The 18,538-nt window shown below is 42.4% G+C and overlaps 2 protein-coding genes across 3 annotated transcripts in view; both read right to left on the reverse strand.

Annotated features, from left to right (window-relative positions):
* Positions 1–842, reverse strand: part of ppm1h (protein phosphatase, Mg2+/Mn2+ dependent, 1H) — a 32,847-nt gene extending 32,005 nt beyond the window's left edge. Inside the window, exon 1 of one of the 2 annotated variants that reach the window (XM_047596598.1) lies at positions 168–842. In XM_047596598.1, coding sequence (XP_047452554.1) covers positions 168–598 — 431 coding nt within the window. In that variant the 5' untranslated portion in view covers positions 599–842. The remainder of the gene's footprint in view (positions 1–167) is intronic. The other variant, XM_047596597.1, reaches the window with a different exon arrangement.
* Positions 843–15,637: 14,795 nt separating this feature from the next.
* On the reverse strand, positions 15,638–18,011 carry avpr1aa (arginine vasopressin receptor 1Aa). Its single transcript, XM_047597536.1, has 2 exons — positions 16,909–18,011; positions 15,638–16,184 (listed from the first exon to the last, which is right to left on the reverse strand). Exons 1-2 carry the CDS (start codon positions 17,855–17,857, stop codon positions 15,901–15,903), a joined length of 1,233 nt encoding a protein of 410 aa, XP_047453492.1. The 5' UTR covers positions 17,858–18,011; the 3' UTR covers positions 15,638–15,900.
* Positions 18,012–18,538: the final 527 nt, after the last annotated feature.

Raw genomic sequence — 18,538 nt, forward strand, 5'->3', positions numbered from 1 at the left:
GGGGAAAGGCCAGCTGCTCCACTTTAAAATGCAAAATAGGCATGAGTCATGCAAATAATAATAATACAAGCGGACATTTGTTTATGTTTACGTCTCGGTGAGTGATCCGGTGGTCGCTTCCAAAGGATGCTGTAGCAAGAAAAGATGGACGCACACAGGTTACTCACTCTGCGTAGCCGGTGGACCACGGCAGCCGCTTGGTCTCCTTCAGGATGAGGATCGGTCTCGCGATGTGGTCCGCCGAGCACTCTATCTCGTCCGGCGACAGTCCCAGGAACTCCGGTCTGCTGTACGGGAATTTCAGCGGCAGATCCGAGCCGCCGGGATGGTCTCCGTTAGAGCCGCCAGCCATCATGCCTCCCACAAAATTGGCCACCGCTGATTTCACCCGCGTGAGCATGGTCCTGCGACGGCGTGGGTCCAGGCGATGCGATTGCGTGAGTGTCCCCCCGCCCGACAGGTCCCCGCACGGCGACGCAGCTTCGCGGAGTGAGAGGCAGAGCGGCCGTAGAGACTCATTCAGCTCGGCGCTCCCTCGGTGAAGGCGGAAATAAAAGCCAAACGCGCACACAGGCAGGCAGAGCTGCGCGCAAGTCATGTGACAAACCGGTTGCTGCTGGTGGATTTGGTCGCGCTGGCATCCCAGTGAGCTGCTTAGTGTTGACAGTGCTGGAGGTCAAAGGTGCGTAATCCTGGAGTGACGATTACCTCCTGGTCAAGGTGCGGCGAAGCATTGCTGTCTGTCTCACACTGCGGAGGACCGGCCCCTCGTCTACAGAGGAACACATATACAGTCCAAAAATATCTCGCATAACTCAGCTGCACTCTATGTTCTTGGTGATATACAGTAATCTGTTTAAGCTTGGCTTTAGAAGTGCAGTTCTGATTAAAACTCTGGATGTACAGTCATGAGTAAAACAAAACTCCAGATTGTTGGCTTTTAAAATAAATGAAAAAATATTGTCACCGAAGCTGTGTTAGACACTTATGGACAAATTGCTTTCAAAAAATAGGCATGACTTAATTGCCTTTTCTGGAAAAGTCTTTGGCATCAGTGGCGATCCTAGGTTCTAAGTGGCCACAAGCAAAGAGTACCTTATGTGTGTGGGGCAGTATATAAGGTGGGTTGCTGTGGATTTGTGGCAAAATCCACCATTGCTCTCCCATGTCAGCTGGGCATTCACGGGAGAAAACAGGGGGTCGCAGTAAACAACATGTCCCTTGCAGCAGAGCGAGCAAGTGAGTGGCTGTGGCTGAGGAGTAAACATGCAAGCTGGGGAGCATACTAAGGGTTAAGCTGGCTGAGTAGTTTTTGTAGTGGTTTGGTCAGTTTTGTTGTTGTTTTTTTGTTTGTTTGTTTTGTTTTTGTTTTGTTTTTTCTCCATGCGAAACAAACAGTGTTGAGTAGTTTGACTTTGTGTTTGGGTGTGCGGGTTGTTGTTCAGTCCTGTATCCCCAATGTCCATGACCTACCCGAACCAGGGTTTGTATCCTCATTCCAAATCCAGATGTCAATAACCAGATATGTCACTTTATTGCAATAGTTCCACTAACAAATGTAGGCAATCCAAACTAGCAACTAGGGCCTTTGTTGGTTTTAGAGGTTTTATTGCAAAATGTTCCAAACCTGGAAAGGTTTGGAACATTCCAGGGCCCCAAACAATTGCATGACTTCCCTGTGTTGACTGTGTGCCCCTTGCTACTATTACCCTCTTTAGCTAAGTTGACTACTTAAAGGCATAGTTTTTCTGAATTGCTCACCAGTGTCTTACGCCATCTTGTAAAATTTGTTGACAAATTGCTCTAGTTAAAAGTCTAGATTTGTCTTGTTTATTGACTCCAACACTCATCAAGTGTCTTTTTTTCACTTTTCAATAGGCTATCATGACCTAGAAGACTGAGAGTCTGCACTGACGCATTGTAATGAACTTTGGGGCTTCGGACAAATGCACAAATGCAGGTGTATGAGGGGAGACATGCAGTTTACAGGAATCACTTACTCTTTACAACTGAACTCCGGTTGCCTTTATTTTAGCTGTTAGTTGTTATAGATAAACTGACTTAGAATCTCCACTGGCTTCAATTATTAGATGTTTTATCTTCATATACAGATCTTGAGGGAAGGGAGGAACTTGAAATTAATTTCCGATCTGAGCTTCTTGTTTTGGTTTTTCATTTTCTGACTTTTGTTTTGTAATTCTTCATTTCTTCTTTTTGAGCTTGGTGTATTTACCAGCATACTTATGATCATGTGCGTTGAAAGCTCTTGTTCCAGTTAAACTTGAACTTTCAGAAAGAAGAGAAAGAAAGAATTTGTATTCATGTCTATTCTGAATAACCTATAACATTTCTACCACTGAGCTTCACAGCATGGGCTGCTTTCATTGGTCCTAGCAACATAAGGGGAGGGTACAACTATTACTGCGGCCAAACAACTATTTAATCTGTCTGTCTGGAAGGAATATATATATATATATGCAAAGCAACTGTGCTTGTTCAAACAACTTCAGCTGTCTTGTTTAACCAGAGTTTTTAGATGCAGATAGAATATCTGATATGTAGCTGATAAAAAAAAGATTGTGTGTTGCTACATAGACTATGAGGTTAACCCAAAGTCCCCTTACATTTGCTGAATACGAACAAAGTTCAAAAACTGCAACAAGACAGCAAAAAACTAAACAGCACTAAACAAAAAAAGAACTAAAATGACTGTGAATAAAGACATGCTTGTCCTAATTACCAAGAAAGAACACCCTCAATGTAGGTCTCTTCCTGTCTCTTTGTCACACTCATGCACACACATACACACACCACACACACAGAGGGAGAGACAGGAAGGCATTATGAGTGCAGTCAGCTGACTCTGGCATGCTCTCTCTACCTGAAAAAAAGTTATCCCTCATTAAGGAAAATTGCAGACAAGACCATGATAGAGACGGAAAGCAAATAAGCTCCTTGCACAGTGTAATAAATGTGACTGTAGTGATGTATGCACATGCACAGAGGAGTTTCCAAAGTAAACACAGTGGCAAGTTACAACCACTTTAAGTAGAACAGATTACAGAAAAAGAAACTGGGAATATTTTCTGCAGACTCATTTCCTCAAACTTAATTTGCTGTAGTCTCAAAATGAGTGACACTAAACAGACTACAATCAAAAGTCAGGTCCTAGAGTGAAGTCAAACACAAGTATACATTCACCAACATTATTCAGTTAAAACCAAATATACTTCTGCTGTGAGTATGACTCTACTGGGCATTATTACTCTTCATCACATGTCATTCATTCTGCTATCCCCACCGTTTCTTGGTTTTGTTTTCATTTTCTCTGGCCTGAGAGTCAGTGGACCGGCTGGGCTTTGAGCCAAACCACCAGGATGTGTGTCTAGACGTCGTCAACTTACAGACTTAGAGCTGCATTTTAGAGAAGTCTGCCTCGCAAAAGGATCTGCTATACAAAAACCCACAGGCTCCACAAATTCTATTCATGCATTCATGAGTTCAAATGAGCCATTCAAGATCACAACTAAGAACTACTTTTAAAAAAAAGAAAGCATTGGCTCAAACTCAGCTGGTGATTCTAATCCAATTAATCTACCTTTATGGACAACTTGTTAGTCAAATTATATGAAAACGAAGAAGTAGACCCAAAAGCAGATTCAAGAGAAGATTCAAGAACACACACAAAAAAACAGGCAGTACAACTAAGCAGAGCAAGCAGCCCGGGGCAAAAGTCTAAGCGGGATATGTTCAAAAGAAACTTGCAGAAACTAATCGTGGTGCAAATAATGCAGGTAAGCTAGAGTCTCAGTGACAATCTGGCACACGATTAGTAGCTGGGAGTACATACAAAGAATACTGCAGGTGGGAAAGAGCCCACAGGTGTGAGTGACAGGGGCTAATGCTTAGAAACCAGCCATTTGAGCCACCTGAGTGGGATTTTATATAGAAATGTGTGATCATGTTTGTGAGTCTTTACACTTTAATGTATTTTGCCTGCCGCTTATCTTATCATCACATTTGGGTCTTGAAGCTTCTCCAGTTATCATATTTACACAAGGTCTTGGGTTAAGCATGGCCAGATTAACCTGTTTAGTTGCCCCGGAGCAAAACTTGCTTGTTAACTCAGCAACTCACTTGCATCATTACACACCTAGACACCCACAGGAACTCACACTCAATTAATCTGATCAAACTACCATTTATTTGGGTAAAAGGAACAAGTGAGTGCAGTGTCGTGGTTAGTGCCGCTGCCTCACAGCCAGAAGGTTCTGGGGTTCAAATCTGCTCCAAAGACACAGATGTTAGTTTGACTGATGTTTCTAAATTCGACACAGGTATCCATCCATGTGAGGGTCAATTATCGTTTGTGCCCTTTCATGCAAAATTCCTGCTGGGATGTCCTCCAACTCATCTCCAATAAATTAAAAATAATCAGTTGGATGTGGAGCACAGGGAAGTTAGCCGCCAGTTTCCTCTCAGAGAAAATATATATTGTTCCAGAATTTTAAACAGAGATTCATATGAAAAAAAATTCACATAAATCACATTTCATGCAGTATCACATGTGAACAGAGTTATCAAAACGTGAAAAATGTCAGTCAAGCGTGTGCTTGGAGATTTCACAAGAAAAATATTGCTTGATGGAGTATGAGTTATGTATAAAATGTTAAATTTCACATGTAAAAAGTGTTGTTTTTTTCTCTTTCTCTTGTGCTTCTGCAGTGTAGTTCTCTCATCCCCTGCCTGAGGACTTCCATTTATTTTATCAGTCGAATGTCAAAACATCCACATTGGACACATTTAAACAACGACGCTGTATCAGATTTGTGTGGTTAAGCATAATTACGATAACACTCTTTTTCAATGACATTTTGACATTTAACTACATCCTGCCTTAGAACAAGTCACTGGCAGCGAAATCAAATGCGTTTCTGTCGGTTCATACGTACGGCACGCTTGATAAATGTGCGTGGGCTTTTGTTCTAAGGAGTGTTTTTTTTGTTTTGTTTTTTTTGTTTTTTTTTGACTGCGCAAGGATTAAAAGATGAACTAGTAGTTCATAGTGTGTATTCAACAACACTCAGTCACCTGATCCCAAGTCTTCAGAAGCTTACGCAGACATTAAAATCATGAGCTCACTCATTATGCGGAATGTTTCCTGTGAAATGAATGGATGAACTGTGATGAAAGGAGAGTTGCAAAACTGGCAGACTACATCCAATCAATAATGCACGAGTTTGCCAGCAAAGAGTTCTACTGACCTAATTACACACAAAAGCCAATCTGTGAGACAGGGTGCAGGAGACGACACATTCATGCTCAGGCCTTGTACTGGATATACTCATCACGCCTTGTCAGTAAGTATTAACCGGAACATTGAACGGGGCTCTTGTCTTTTCCACACCAAATAAGTTCTGTAAACTGATCAGATCTGGTTCATTGACCGGCTCAGATTTCACAAGAGAGTTCACAATTGATTTGTGGTAAAGAGATAAACTGTGGGCTTAGGTGGCTATAATCAAGTACACCTAAGGCAGATATTCAATGGCTAATTAAAGACATTTTGAGCTGCGGGCGCTGAATTGTTCTGGATTATTTCTACAGTCAAATCTTATCAACAACCACATATGCGGCACAAAGAGTTCATAAATCCAGTTTCATAAAGAAATAGTTTTCCCAGTTTAATGAGGAAGGAACCTGAGCAGTCTGCACAGAGAGCACTAACCTTAACCTCATCAAACACTTTAAAGAGGAACTAGAGTGGTGAGACGAGTTGTCCTGTCAGTGATGAACGCTGTGGCTGAATGGGAGCAAATCCCTGCAGCTAGTCTCCAACATTCAATTAGTCACATCGGGATAGATGGGTGGGCTGGCCAGCTGACAGTGCCATGATCCAAAAGAGACATAAACTCAGATGAAAACATGAGACATCTTTGTAAAATAAAATAAAATGTTTAAAGGCCCCCCTTCCCCTTATGAGACGCATTGTGTAATAAATGTTTTGCAGGAAAAGTAAAGGTCTCCGGGATGTATCACAACAGTCAAGGTTATGCTTTATATCGACCACAGGCCTTTAACAGAGTTTGCAGTGACAAGAGGAACATATTTAACCTGAAGCCATTTTTACCCACTGAACAGATTAAAACACAGTGTACACCGATCAGCCAGAACATTAAAACCACTGACAGGAGACGTAAATAACACATTGATCTTGTGACGATACAACGTTCTGCTGGGAAACATTTGGACCTGGTATTTATGTGGATGTTACTTAAACATGTACCACCCACCTAGATCAGACCAGACACCCCCACCCCATAGCGATGACACTCCTTGATGACAGCAGCCACTCCCAGCAGGATGCAGCCTGACATAGACACGCACATAAAAATGGTTTAGAAGCAACTCAAGGCAAGGTGTTGACCTGACCTCAAACACGACATCAGAAGGCCCATGTCCCCTCTCTGATGAGTCACAACTGCTTTGGATGCACAAGGAAGACAACGCAATATTAGGCAGGTGGTCATAATGTTATGCCTGATCAGTGTAAGTAAATGGTGTTGCTGTTTTTCACCTGCTACCACACACCATGACAGTCGTCACCGTTTGTCACTAAATGACTCTGTGCTGAGTGTTTCTATTTTTTTTTCATCCACCCTCTACACATCCTCTCCCTTCCGCTCTGACTTAGTCCTCTCAGGATTACAACATGACGACAGCGCCGAGATGGCTCTAAGAATGCGTTTTTCGTGCTGGGCCGTGTGTGCTTGTAATCAGACTACTGTCCAGCTGGTGGCTGACTCGCAGATGGACACAGATGGCGCACGCACACACACTTGCAGGAGAGGATAATCTGGAGGTGGTGAACTCATGTGTGAGCGCGGATCATCGCAAAGGTCAGTGTCTGCTAATCTGAGGGTGTGAGACACGGAGGTAGTTCAGCAAACTTCATCTCAGCACTGACTTTTAAAATCAGAAAATAAAACACTATAAAATTCTTATGATTATGAAGATTCACTGCACACAGTTCTACTACTATTAAAACTACTATGTTGACTACTGCTGTCACTATATCACTGTGCAGCATACTATTACAGCTGTATCCACTGCCGCACATAATGTGTTTAAAGAAACCCAGATTTCATCTTTTAACAAACCTTCACATTCATCTGGTGACCCCTTAAAGGGACCCCACTCATGGCTTGAGAACCACAAACCGTTTAAAGCAGTTAACACACATCTCAACATTGAGAAGCTACAACAGTGCTGCTCACATATTGAAGCATAACAGTCTAATGATGTCAGATAGAGTCAGACATGAGTCACTGTGGATATGTTACAGCAGGCCTAACCTTTCCAGTATTTATTTCTGTACTTTGACTCAACTAGATTTAAGACATTTACTTTTAACTATAATGTGAATAGCCTGGTACTTTTACGTCATCCAGGATATCGTTCAACTGCCTAAATTATCAGCGAAGATGTACTCACCAGCAGTAGTATTTGCATTATTTTAACAAGACTATCACAAATATTGGTTAGTTTGCCCTACGAACTATGGTGAGTCTTTAATTGTGTGTATTTTTTATTTCCTCATGCAGGAAGCTTTAGCCTGTTGTTCTCATCTCTGACCACCAGATGTCACCAGAGTACCGAAAACCTTCCAGGGCACCAGCTCAGCTGTGGCTCGGAGTGTGGATTGGTGTGGTGGTGGTGGAGAAGAAGAAGGAGGAGGAGGTGGCAAGTTGTGCATACTTGCATGATGCGGAGAGGAAAAACATCACACCCGTCACAAACCACCAGCAGAGTTAGAGCTGCTGCTGAACTGTGAATACGTGGGATTTATGGGTGTCAGCAGGCACAGATTCCATTCCCATCTGTGCCAACAGGGAGTTAATCTGGGGGTGGTCAGATGATTCATGGGGGAGGTGTGTATGTGTGTGTGGGGAGGGGTGCTGCCCTGACCATTTGTCTCTGTTATTGCTTCCCCACTTTTTTTGGAAAACACCATCACCGTAAAGTCAAGCTACACCAAGGAGAAAGGGAAAATTCCACACGGGTTTGTGTTGCTTTTGGAGTATAGTAAGCAATCCCCCACGCATACACTGGTGTTATTTCACTTTTCACAACTTGAGGATGAGATGCTGAGTGCTTCTGTTCACCAGAGCGTTTATCTGCCGTCCAGGAACAACCTTATCACGTGAGGACAAGCACCAGGAGAGTTTATTATTTCAAGTTGCTCTGTCTCGCAGATTGAAATAATGAAAAGTCTCAACTGCTTAAATTCAGAGAGATTTAGTAGACCAGGCTGGCAGCCGGACAAACTGCTGACACCATGTGCCATTTGGGTCGTATTTTATACGGGATGCTGCTTTATGTCACAGGACAGGAATTGGGCTCCCGTTCATCAACCCAAACAGAGCTATGGAAACAGCAGATGGTTTCTCAAGCTGAACGTGGAAGGAAAACTAACTTTCAGGATGCTTTTCCGCACCATAAATAACTGGCTTTTATCGGGACTGAGGTTTTATTGTGTGCAGACTCGCAGCAGTGGAGTTTGTCTAACTTCTGCACTGTTTATGAAGATTCTTTAATTGGCAGGTGGCGGCAGTAACAGGCCATTAACCGTAACAATAAATCAAGGTTTGTGAAGGAGCTTTGAGGAGGAAGGAAATGCAATCAGCACATTCAGAGAAATGCGCATTCATTCAGGATGAGGATGCAGCGATGGTGACAGACAATGCGCTTAAACGTGGAATGTATACACGGATGCGTCTGAGTATGAAAGCACAGTCTTGACCACAACAATACCACCTCCTAGAGCGTGTGGGATGGATACGGTTTCTGGAAGAAAAAGAAAACGCTAAGAGGTGAACCTTGATTTTTTTTTTTTAGCAAAGTGCGATTTCAAGAGTCAAGAGTGAACTTGGATGATTCTTGTTTCAGCAAACGTGGCCCAGAACCTCAACAAACGTTCCTATGATTTCAGAAGCCAAACCATGAAAACTCCAAACACCCCGGTATTAACCCATGAAAAAAAAAAATGAAAAAAATTCCCAGTCATGCGTTCCACTGCTCAGCACAGACTACAGTCATGATCAAATGTCAGGGAGCACATTTCCAAGGAGTTGATAGCTCGCGTCTGTCAGGCACTGGCGCACGCATGTGCGCTGGGAGAAAGGCCGCGTCTCTCTCTGCTAATGACATTACAGATAATCCGAGAGGGTCGAGAGTCCTCTGACCTGTGTGTGTGAGCAGTGAAAGCTGTTACGCTGACACTCCATTAATCATTGTCCACAGAAACAGTTCAACCTGCGATTGGTTTCCAGGCAACAGCTCTGCTGTGAAGGCATCGCTCGGCACTCGTGCTCTGGCGCTTGCCGTGATTGCAACCAGAAGCAAATTTTTGCGTGTAAAAAACTAAAGGGTATTCATAACCAGACGTTGATTGTATTGTATTAGCCAGTAAGGCACACAAATGCCACCCATATTTCTTTCCACCCTTGTGTACTGTTCCAAACATGAGGACGTACAGAGGCTGCATGAAGGAGAAGATAACGTTTCCAGCAGCCTCTCATCTCGTCTCCGTGGTTCTGCCTTTGATTCCCACCTTGTTTGCATGTCCATGCAGCAAGTCTATTACCTGTATATCCAGCCTTCACAGGGCCACATGCTGTGATCCAACGGCTCACCAAAGCTTGATTAATAAGGTCCATGTCCCTGACCTTTCCTCCTCTTTGAGGATGAGGACTGAAAGGTTACACTGGGTGTATAATGAAAAAATATTGTGTTCATTTTGAACGCGTGTTGTCTTTTTTCTTTGGTTTGTACAGTATGTAGTTCTGGATATTCAGTTGCTCTGAGGGGAAGAAATTCTCTCTCAAACGTCCTTTTTTTCATTCTTTACAAAACCTTTTATTTCTTCTTACCTTTGTGTGCATACAGCTAAGTGCTGCACTGTCCTGTTGAGTAAAGTTTCTTCAAAAGCACATGATTTTATCCCCATATTTAAACAATTATCACATGCTGTGTGACACCTTAGGTACATATGGGCTATAATATGCACAGTTCCTTCAGTAGTGATCTGCTGAGACGTTGCACAGTTTGTTTTGAGATGGCCTAATATCTTCTACATATACAGTGGATAGGGTAAATGAGTCACATGCTACTAATTTTGGCATGTGTCTGATGGGAACCACCGGAGTACAGGAAAGTGGTCAAGGACTTGGCAGACTAGAATGAACGCAGTCACATAGTACCATCCAGAGATTGGACACCGACATTGTGGATAGATATAAATGCGCAATTTCCACACCACATGTCGTTTTGGTGCATTCCTCCTATTGGAGTTTGTCTTCATTACTTTATTTCTTTCACCCACCATCCATCCTAAACACCTCTCTGTGATGCTGTGCAGTAGCAGTAATGTAGCAGTTTGTTGGCTTGAGTAACTTCTGACAGATTTATGCTCAGCTTGTTCCGACTCTTCTTTAGCGCAGAAACATTATGTCAATATCTGCTGGATGTCACATTTCATTTCTGTGTAATTCACATTTACTGCTTACTTAGGTAACTTCTGTGAGTCAGATTCATCACCCAGTATTACAAGGTGTTTAGCTTCTTCTTATTTACGTATTCATTTGTCCTTTTTTTTTTTTTTTTTGACTTTTGACTTTAGACCGCAAATATCTGGACGCACATAACGGATATCTGGGCCAAGACTTCCTGTTCCCTGTCCTGGTCATTGTTTACAGCTTGCTTGCCCCGTCAAACAAAAGCTTCCGGTGCCAAAATCAAATGTCCTATGCTCATAGATTCCGCGTATTTATACACAGATGTGTAGAACACAGCAAACGGCGAAGAGTTCATTTCCAGTGATCTAATGTTAAAGTCGTGACCTCGATTCATACTTCACTGCTTTATCTTTAAATTGCCCGTGGCTAAAAATACCAGAAATAAAACCTTTTGCAAGTAGGAAATAATAACTTATATACTCTGAGCTGACCTAAGAAATTTGCTGACAGCCTTGTTGCGGCCGACTGTGGACAATAGACAATAGACATACAGCACTGCTATACGCAGAGCGTTTTAGCCCCAAGCAAACGCTTAAGTTACACAACCTTCTATGGAGATAAATGTTAGTGTCAGTTATCAGAGCAGCATTGCAAATATACCCTAAATCTTGTTTCTGTTCCAAAACAATTCATCTTTTAAATTCCTCTATTTTCGTGCCAGGAATCATGCATTGGACATTGTTGTTTTATCATATTCCAGGTTTTCTTGACGGTCATTTTCAGATCAGCTTGTTTGCATGGAATGAACGACCTCAGGGGTGTCATTAACCAACACAATAGTAAACACTAATGTGTGTTATTTTCAGGGACGACAGTAAAAGAACAATGGAGCAGGAAGAGGGAGGCCGTGTGCGATGGAGGCATGAAACGCTTCGAGAGCCTCACGTCATCTCCTCTGATCAGAGTCCCGACAGAACTTCCTTTATTAAATACTCGCTCACATCCAGTCCACCGAGGAGCCCCACATCTGGATAATTACCACTGACTAGCTGTAATTCGGGTTTAGCCAAAAAAAAAAGGACGCATCCCACATTTGTTAAAAAACAACACATTCTTCTATCACGATAGCAACCTTGTAAACAGTTTTTTTTTTTTCTTAATTCGGTTTACACTTGCCTGCCAATAGCAGTTTCTGCATTGGCTTGAAGAAAGGGGCAGTGTCAGGTGGAGGGAAGCCAGCTGTGGACACAATTGTCCTGATAGTTACAGAAAACAGGACTTTCCCATAAGAAAAACATGGTGGAAGTTGTTTACTTACTGAGAAAGGAAGTATGAGTCTCGTTGGCATCGGTCCGACACGTTGCAGAATTGCATGTTTTTCTAGGCTGAAGAATGCATGGTTCGGCTCTAGGAATTTAGCCCTTGTATCCAATTCTATGGAAGGTTTTGTTTCGCCGTTGAAGGAGAAGGTGCAGGTTTGGCCAAAAAAACGAGAAAAAAAGAGCGATGCCTGAAATTGTGTTTCCTGTCTGCGAGATGTTCGGCGTAAAGTGCCAGAGAGCAACGACCTGCGTATGCATGTGCAGCTCACATCTCCTCAGCCACTGGCGCCCGTCCACTTGCATTTCTCCGTGAGGTCGGATCCATTTATCTCTCTTTAGCAGTTCATCTCACTGTCAGCTCAGTATGCAGGAAACACAAGACTATAAATATATGGTGAAAGTGATTTTGTGATAAATTTCTCAGACTACAAACAAAACCAGTGGTATAAAAGGCCCACACAACCAAACGTTTGCAATGAAAGACGTGTCTCCGTTTATGTGTGCATATAATCCAGTGTTACGCAGGTAAAAAGATCCTAATGATTCTTTTATAACCCTTAAAATATGATCTTGTCTATTTCTTTGCGGGGCTTTCAGACTCAGCGACCACCTCCCTCAAGTATTTGCTCTGTCTAGACTGCGACTGATGACCTTAGACCATATCATGTTAGCGCAGCCAGCCGTACTACTTGACATGATTGGCATGTCTAATGAGATGCAGACACATGCTACGCTGGGTATTTAAGATATGTCCACCACACCTGCAGCGGATTTCTCTTCCCTTACCGCGTAAAACAGAGCCAGTAGCCTCGTGATCCCGGCTCATAGGATTGCCTGATGCTTGTTTTACTCTCCTTTTTTATTGCTGAAGATCACCAGGTTTTGACTTTTCCTACACAATCTGAAGGACTCTGTAGGAATTCCCCTCTCATACCTGCCTGTGACAAGATTACTGGACCTTTGTGTTACGGGTCAGAGATGAACTGAACCAGAGACGATAAAAGTGGACGCTATAGCAAAGCAGAAAATAGTGAAAGCTGTCAGTATCATCAGCTACCGTGAGCCAACGCAGAGAGCACATTTGTTCCAGCAACAACTGGCTCCGTGACACGTGGCTGGTAAAATGATCACTCATTGGAAACTTTGAAATGTTGTTCGCATGAGTTAATTACACAATAAAGTATAAATGGTGATAAAATAATTATGATATAATTATTCCGTGACACATTTATGATTTCATGAGTGGCGCGACGGAGAAAGCAGAAAATAGAACACTGTGATAAAATAAGGCAACATTTTTCTTAGTATTAAACAGTCAAATGAAATTAAACTCCTGATTGAATCAGGTCACAAATTGCAAAGTTTATCTGACTTGTCTCTATCTGTCAGTTTGTTTAGGTTTTGATTATTTGTCTTGGAGATTGTTAGAATTTTGTCAGAGGTGCTCAAGACATCAAGAATTAAATTCAAATTTTTCAGAGCAATATCTTTTTCCAGTTACCTCTTACTCTAACAGTTTTTTCCTGGAACAACTTTGCATCAAAGAAACCCTACATCCCTATAAAAACCCTGGACAGGGAAACCTCTTGAACAGAAACACTGTTTCTGGATTATATTTGATTTCACGTGGAAAGTTAGAAGAGACTGCTTTTAAGCATGGACTACGCTTAGCGTAGCATAAACCATGGAAAGTTATTGTCCTAAGTTAACAAAAAACACATCTGCAATAAAGCTCAAATGCATCATATATTACACTACGTTTTTACACTTACATACACTATGTATTGTGCGCATTAGTGAACTTAAGTGCAACTGGCAATGGATTATTCCATCATAGTCAGGCTAACTGTTTCCAAACTTAATGCTATGCTAAGCTAAGCTAACCACCTGTGACATCCAAATGATTGTGTAGAGGTAAGTGTGGTATTTTTTTATCTAAACCTCTAGAAGAAAGCAAATGAATGCATTTCCAGAAAAGTTGAACTACGTCTCTCCCGTACTGTTTTGTGCAGCAAAGGCACAGATGTTTTTGCGATATGGGTAAACCGGCCCCTTCATTAAATGCTAACAATTTTATTGGGACATCTGCATTCTGAGAAGCTACCTGCATCCGGGACGATCCAAGCCCTTTAATTTTCATCTTACTTTCAACAGTTGTTGTTTTACTCAACTCGTCCAGTCGTACGTGCTTTAATTGTAACAGTTTTAGCAGATTTTTTTTGTGTCTGCGTCTTCGTAAACTGGCCTCGGCTTCATTGTATCTCCTGGTGCATAAATGAACCGTTATTATTTTATCTGTGTATTTTAAGTTTTCCTGGGGGAGGAGCAGCTGGTTCGAAAAAAAAAATGACAGATTTAACAGAACTTCCTTCTCACACTTCTTCCAATTGAAGCGGTGACTTGTTGCGTAACCCCAGGTCTTGGCAAGTTGGAAGTGCTTAGACTGGCTAGAGATATAACTTCAAAAATTGCTCAACTTTCAACACAAACAACATGAATTTTTGTGGTTTTGCAGCGACTGCATGAACCATTAACAATAACATTTTCCATGTCGTGATTGAGAAAAAAAAAGCACGCTCAACTTTGTATTCAGTAAATATGTATATTTCGACACAGATTTGAAGGATAATTAGATTCGATTTGATGTGCAGACAAAAAGAACTCACGTTGAACACATTTACATATATATTACTCCAATTTACAGCTTTTAAGTCTGTTTTATGTACAAATCTACGATGCACTTTGATAGAAATGTACATACATAGTGTAGGTGCACGGTACATGAACATATACACAATATTAAGTATGTACACAGTCCTGAAACAATACGCATGTCCTTGTGGGGCTCCTCACTGTGGTCTGACAACCATTATGGTGCTGCGCATAATATTAATGTGCAGGAAATAGTTTGGTGTCTGGTGTGTAAATGAAGCCAAAACACAGGCCCCCCAACGATGCAGGATGTCAAGGAAAAAAAAAGAAAAAAAAAATGAATCAGGAAGTCTGCTTATGTATTTCATGTGGAATGTGCGAAATTCTCCCAAACATTTTGTGAAAGCCATGGGAACACACTGTGGGGGGAGGAGGCAGTTTCACCCAGTAGCGTTCACCCAGTAGCGGTTGATTTTACATCATCGAAGCCTCCTGCCAGCCATCTGTGTGTTTATGTGTGTGTGCGTGCACGTCAGTAAATGTCCTGTTTTTTTTGTTGTTGTTTTTGTTTTGTTTTTAAAAAGGAGATCCCATTTACCTTTTCTGCACAAATAGAAGTCATTGCTCATCCACGCCTGCTGCAACACGAAACAATTGCTTCATCAAATTAGAAAGAGGTGACACGCATGCAAGGATGCGACTGATAAATATAACCCCACATCCATTATTATGAGTCCTTCCCTTCTCCATTATTTTACTTGTCAGCGTTTGGGCTAAAAGGTAAACTTTTTTACATAAGCCACTAAAACGCAGTTCGAGGAAACACAACAAGATGGAAAGCTAAACACAAAGGATGAGGTGACTGCCTTGGTTACTTAGAGACGTGCGGTCTGGAAGAATCCCTCTCGCCGCCGCACACCTCCCGCCCGCTGTGCAACTTTTATCTTTGCAAACATGCGAACAGGAAAGGGTGTTCGGCGGCACTGCAGGGAGACAGAACCTCCAGCAGTAGCGTCAGGGTTCCTGGAAAAGAGTTTTCTCTTGAAAGTACTGACCAGAAATCATGCTGTGACTCTAGAAAAAAGGAAAGAAAAGAAAAAAAAAGACTTCACTACTACTTGATTACTTGGAGCTGTCACAGCTTCAAATTTAAGAGAGTGGTGTGTTTTTAATTTTCCAATATTTCTGCTGAGGTTGTGAAAATGAGCACGTACACATATACAGAATAGTAAAGCCACATGTAATATGTCCACATTTTCAGTGAGTGCTGCAAATTTTCAGTCTACTCAATATTTCTTCAACTTCCAGCTTCTGGAAGTGTTTCTTTAGCCCCCGTCACTCATTTCTAAAGATTCAAATGAGCCGACGCTGTTCATGTTGACGTCTCTGAATGCCACTGGATATTGTCTTCATTCTGCCTGAATGGAGGACTTGGGAGAATTGTCCAGCTCCCTCCAGTTGCCAGTGCTGCCAGTAGGGCTCCGGTTGGTCATCTTGGTGAGCAATGTCGTTCTGCGGAGGCTGCTATCCGAGTCCTCTTTCTTGAACTCGGTGTTCACTTTGTGGCAGAAGGAGAAGCAGTGCACGAAATCCTGGAGGAGGTGACCGCTGAAGATCATGTAGATCCAGGGGTTACAGCAGCTGTTGAGACTGGCAAGGAGCGCAGACAGAGTCACCGCTGTGTTCTCAGAATCTGGAGGGGGAAAAAAAAAAGAGACAGGAGAAAGGAAAGGGGTGATTAATCTGCAAAACATCTGGTACACGCTGAACTGCAGACATGCCACTCCAGCTCAGTGTCAGGTTTTTGTTTTAAGAAGTGAAAGTCTGCCAAAAGCATGACGTTTGAGTGATAAATATCTTATTTCTCATTTTAACGCTTCACTCATCAAGTGTATTTTTCTCCACATTAGTGATTCAATCTAATCTAAAGCTCTTCTAACTATGCCACCCAAAGCTAAAGTTAAAGTTGATATAAAATAAATAAAAAAATAAGAGGCAGATCTGTTTATTTTTTCTGTATTTTAACTTTTCATGAGTGTTTCTGTTGTATGAAAAGGGAAGAAAGAAAAATGAAGAAATTAACTCATAGAATGAATCACAGCGCTGCTTTGCTTTTACGCATTTTAAATGTCTTGTCAACAAATTGGTTTTGTGGTTTCTACACCTAATCACTCTTTTCACACAAATTTTCTTACTTCGTTTGCGAAATCTTTTCGTGCGTAAAATCCGTGCGTACTTGGATTATAATTATTTATTTATTTATTTTAAATTTATGTGCCGATTTTTCCAAACGCTGTCTCTATGTGTGTCTCATTAGCTTTTTTTTTTTTTTTTTTTTTTTTTGCAACTCACATCATTACCAGAGCGCTATATATTTTAGATCATGTAGGGATTCATTTGACTTGTTGATCACTCACCAGCCCACTGGAACTTCTCATCCCAAACGGACCACATCTGCACAATGAAAAACGGAGCCCAGCAGACGATGTAAGCCACAACTATCACAAAAGTCATTTTAACTGTCCTTAGTTTGGCTCTGGATATTGTTGTGATGCTGCTGACTGAATTCTTCCCAATCAGCCCGTTCTTGCTCGCGGCACCGGCCGTCGTTTTCCTTTTTTTGTATTTAATATTTTTCCATATACTGTGACAGATGAACCCGTAGCACATCATGAGAATGACCACGGGCACGAGGAAGATGCCCACGGTTATCCAGGTGATGTACGCCTTGGCGCCCCATGGCTCGATGAAGTGCGCCCAGCAGTCGTACACGTCCGAGCCGTTCTTGATCTCGCTCAGGGAGAAGATGAAATACTGAGGAGTGCTGAGCACCAGGCTGCACATCCACGTGGAGATTATCATGGTGTATGAGCGCTTGGTGGGCTGCTGGAGGGTTTTTAGAGGGTGACAGATGGCAATGTAGCGATCCAGGGTCATCATCACCATCATGTAGGTGGACGCGAACATCCCCATCACCTGGAGGTGCTTCACAATCCTGCAAAGAAAGTCTGGCCCGTAGAAGCGGAAGGTGATCTCCCAGCAGAGCTGCGGCAGCACCTGGAAGAAGGCGACCACCAGATCAGCCAGGCTGAGGTGTTTGATGAAAAGGTGCATCCGCGACATCTTCTTCTTGGTGTTGTACATCGCCAATAGGACGCTCACATTCCCAATCACAGCCACAACGAAGGTGATGCTCAGGACCATTATCTCGATTTGGGCCACGTCCTCGTTTCTCGCGAACGGATCGGAGCTGTTAAGGTCGGCGGTGCCGTTTCCAGGCGTCCCCATGTTTAGGTCATGAGTGGGACTGAAAACCAGAGACCGGTTCTCTCTGCTCAGGAGCGGCACATTGTCCGGAGTGTGCATGGCACTGCCCCTCTGTGCGCCCTAGCAGATACCGTGCCAGAGGGGCTGCTATAAGTGCCTCTCCAACCCGTATATGGAGCTACCTGATGCGCTGAGGGGAACCCGTTGCTCTCTGACTCGTGGCTGCTACCGGTGCTTTTTAAACTCGAATCAAATTTCAGACCGCGTGTGCGTAAAGCGGATGCACTGCAAAAAAAAAAAAAAGCAGTGGTGGGGTGGTCTTAAGGTTGAAACTCATCCCCACTAAAGTATTACGTGAACAAAGAAAGTTTTTGAGCAGCTTTATTCAGGATGAATTAATCAATTTCCTCTCTGATTAAATTACAATGAATGACAGTTAATTTAAACCAAATAAAGGAAGAACAAATCAGTAACGGGTGTTTTTTTTATTATTATTATTTTAATCTCTTGTTGTGCTTTGGGGTCGTTTAAGTTTCCGTTTATTTTAAGTCCATGAACGTTCACTTGAACATTACTCACTACAGTTTGATGGCATTCCTTTTTTTGCAGTGCGTAGCCAAGCCGTTGCTTTATGCAGACTGCACGGCTCTTCCCACTCACGGCAATTGCAAAATTCCAATGGAGTGGATTGAGAAACGCATACACACACAAAAAAGGAAGAATAATGGAGTGTTTTCTGATGGCCAAGATTGCCGAGTGAATTATTATTGTTTTAAGTTC

This window comes from Mugil cephalus, chromosome 10, assembly GCF_022458985.1.
Source record: "Mugil cephalus isolate CIBA_MC_2020 chromosome 10, CIBA_Mcephalus_1.1, whole genome shotgun sequence".
Taxonomy (NCBI): Eukaryota; Metazoa; Chordata; class Actinopteri; order Mugiliformes; family Mugilidae; genus Mugil; species Mugil cephalus.

Coding starts and splice junctions, on each gene's coding strand:
- avpr1aa (XM_047597536.1), bottom strand. CDS start 17,857: ATGCACACTCCGGACAATGTGCCGCTCCTGAGCAGAGAGAACCGGTCT. Junction 16,185..16,908: donor TGAGAAGTTCCAGTGGGCTG/GTGAGTGATCAA, acceptor TTCCCCCTCCAG/ATTCTGAGAACACAGCGGTG.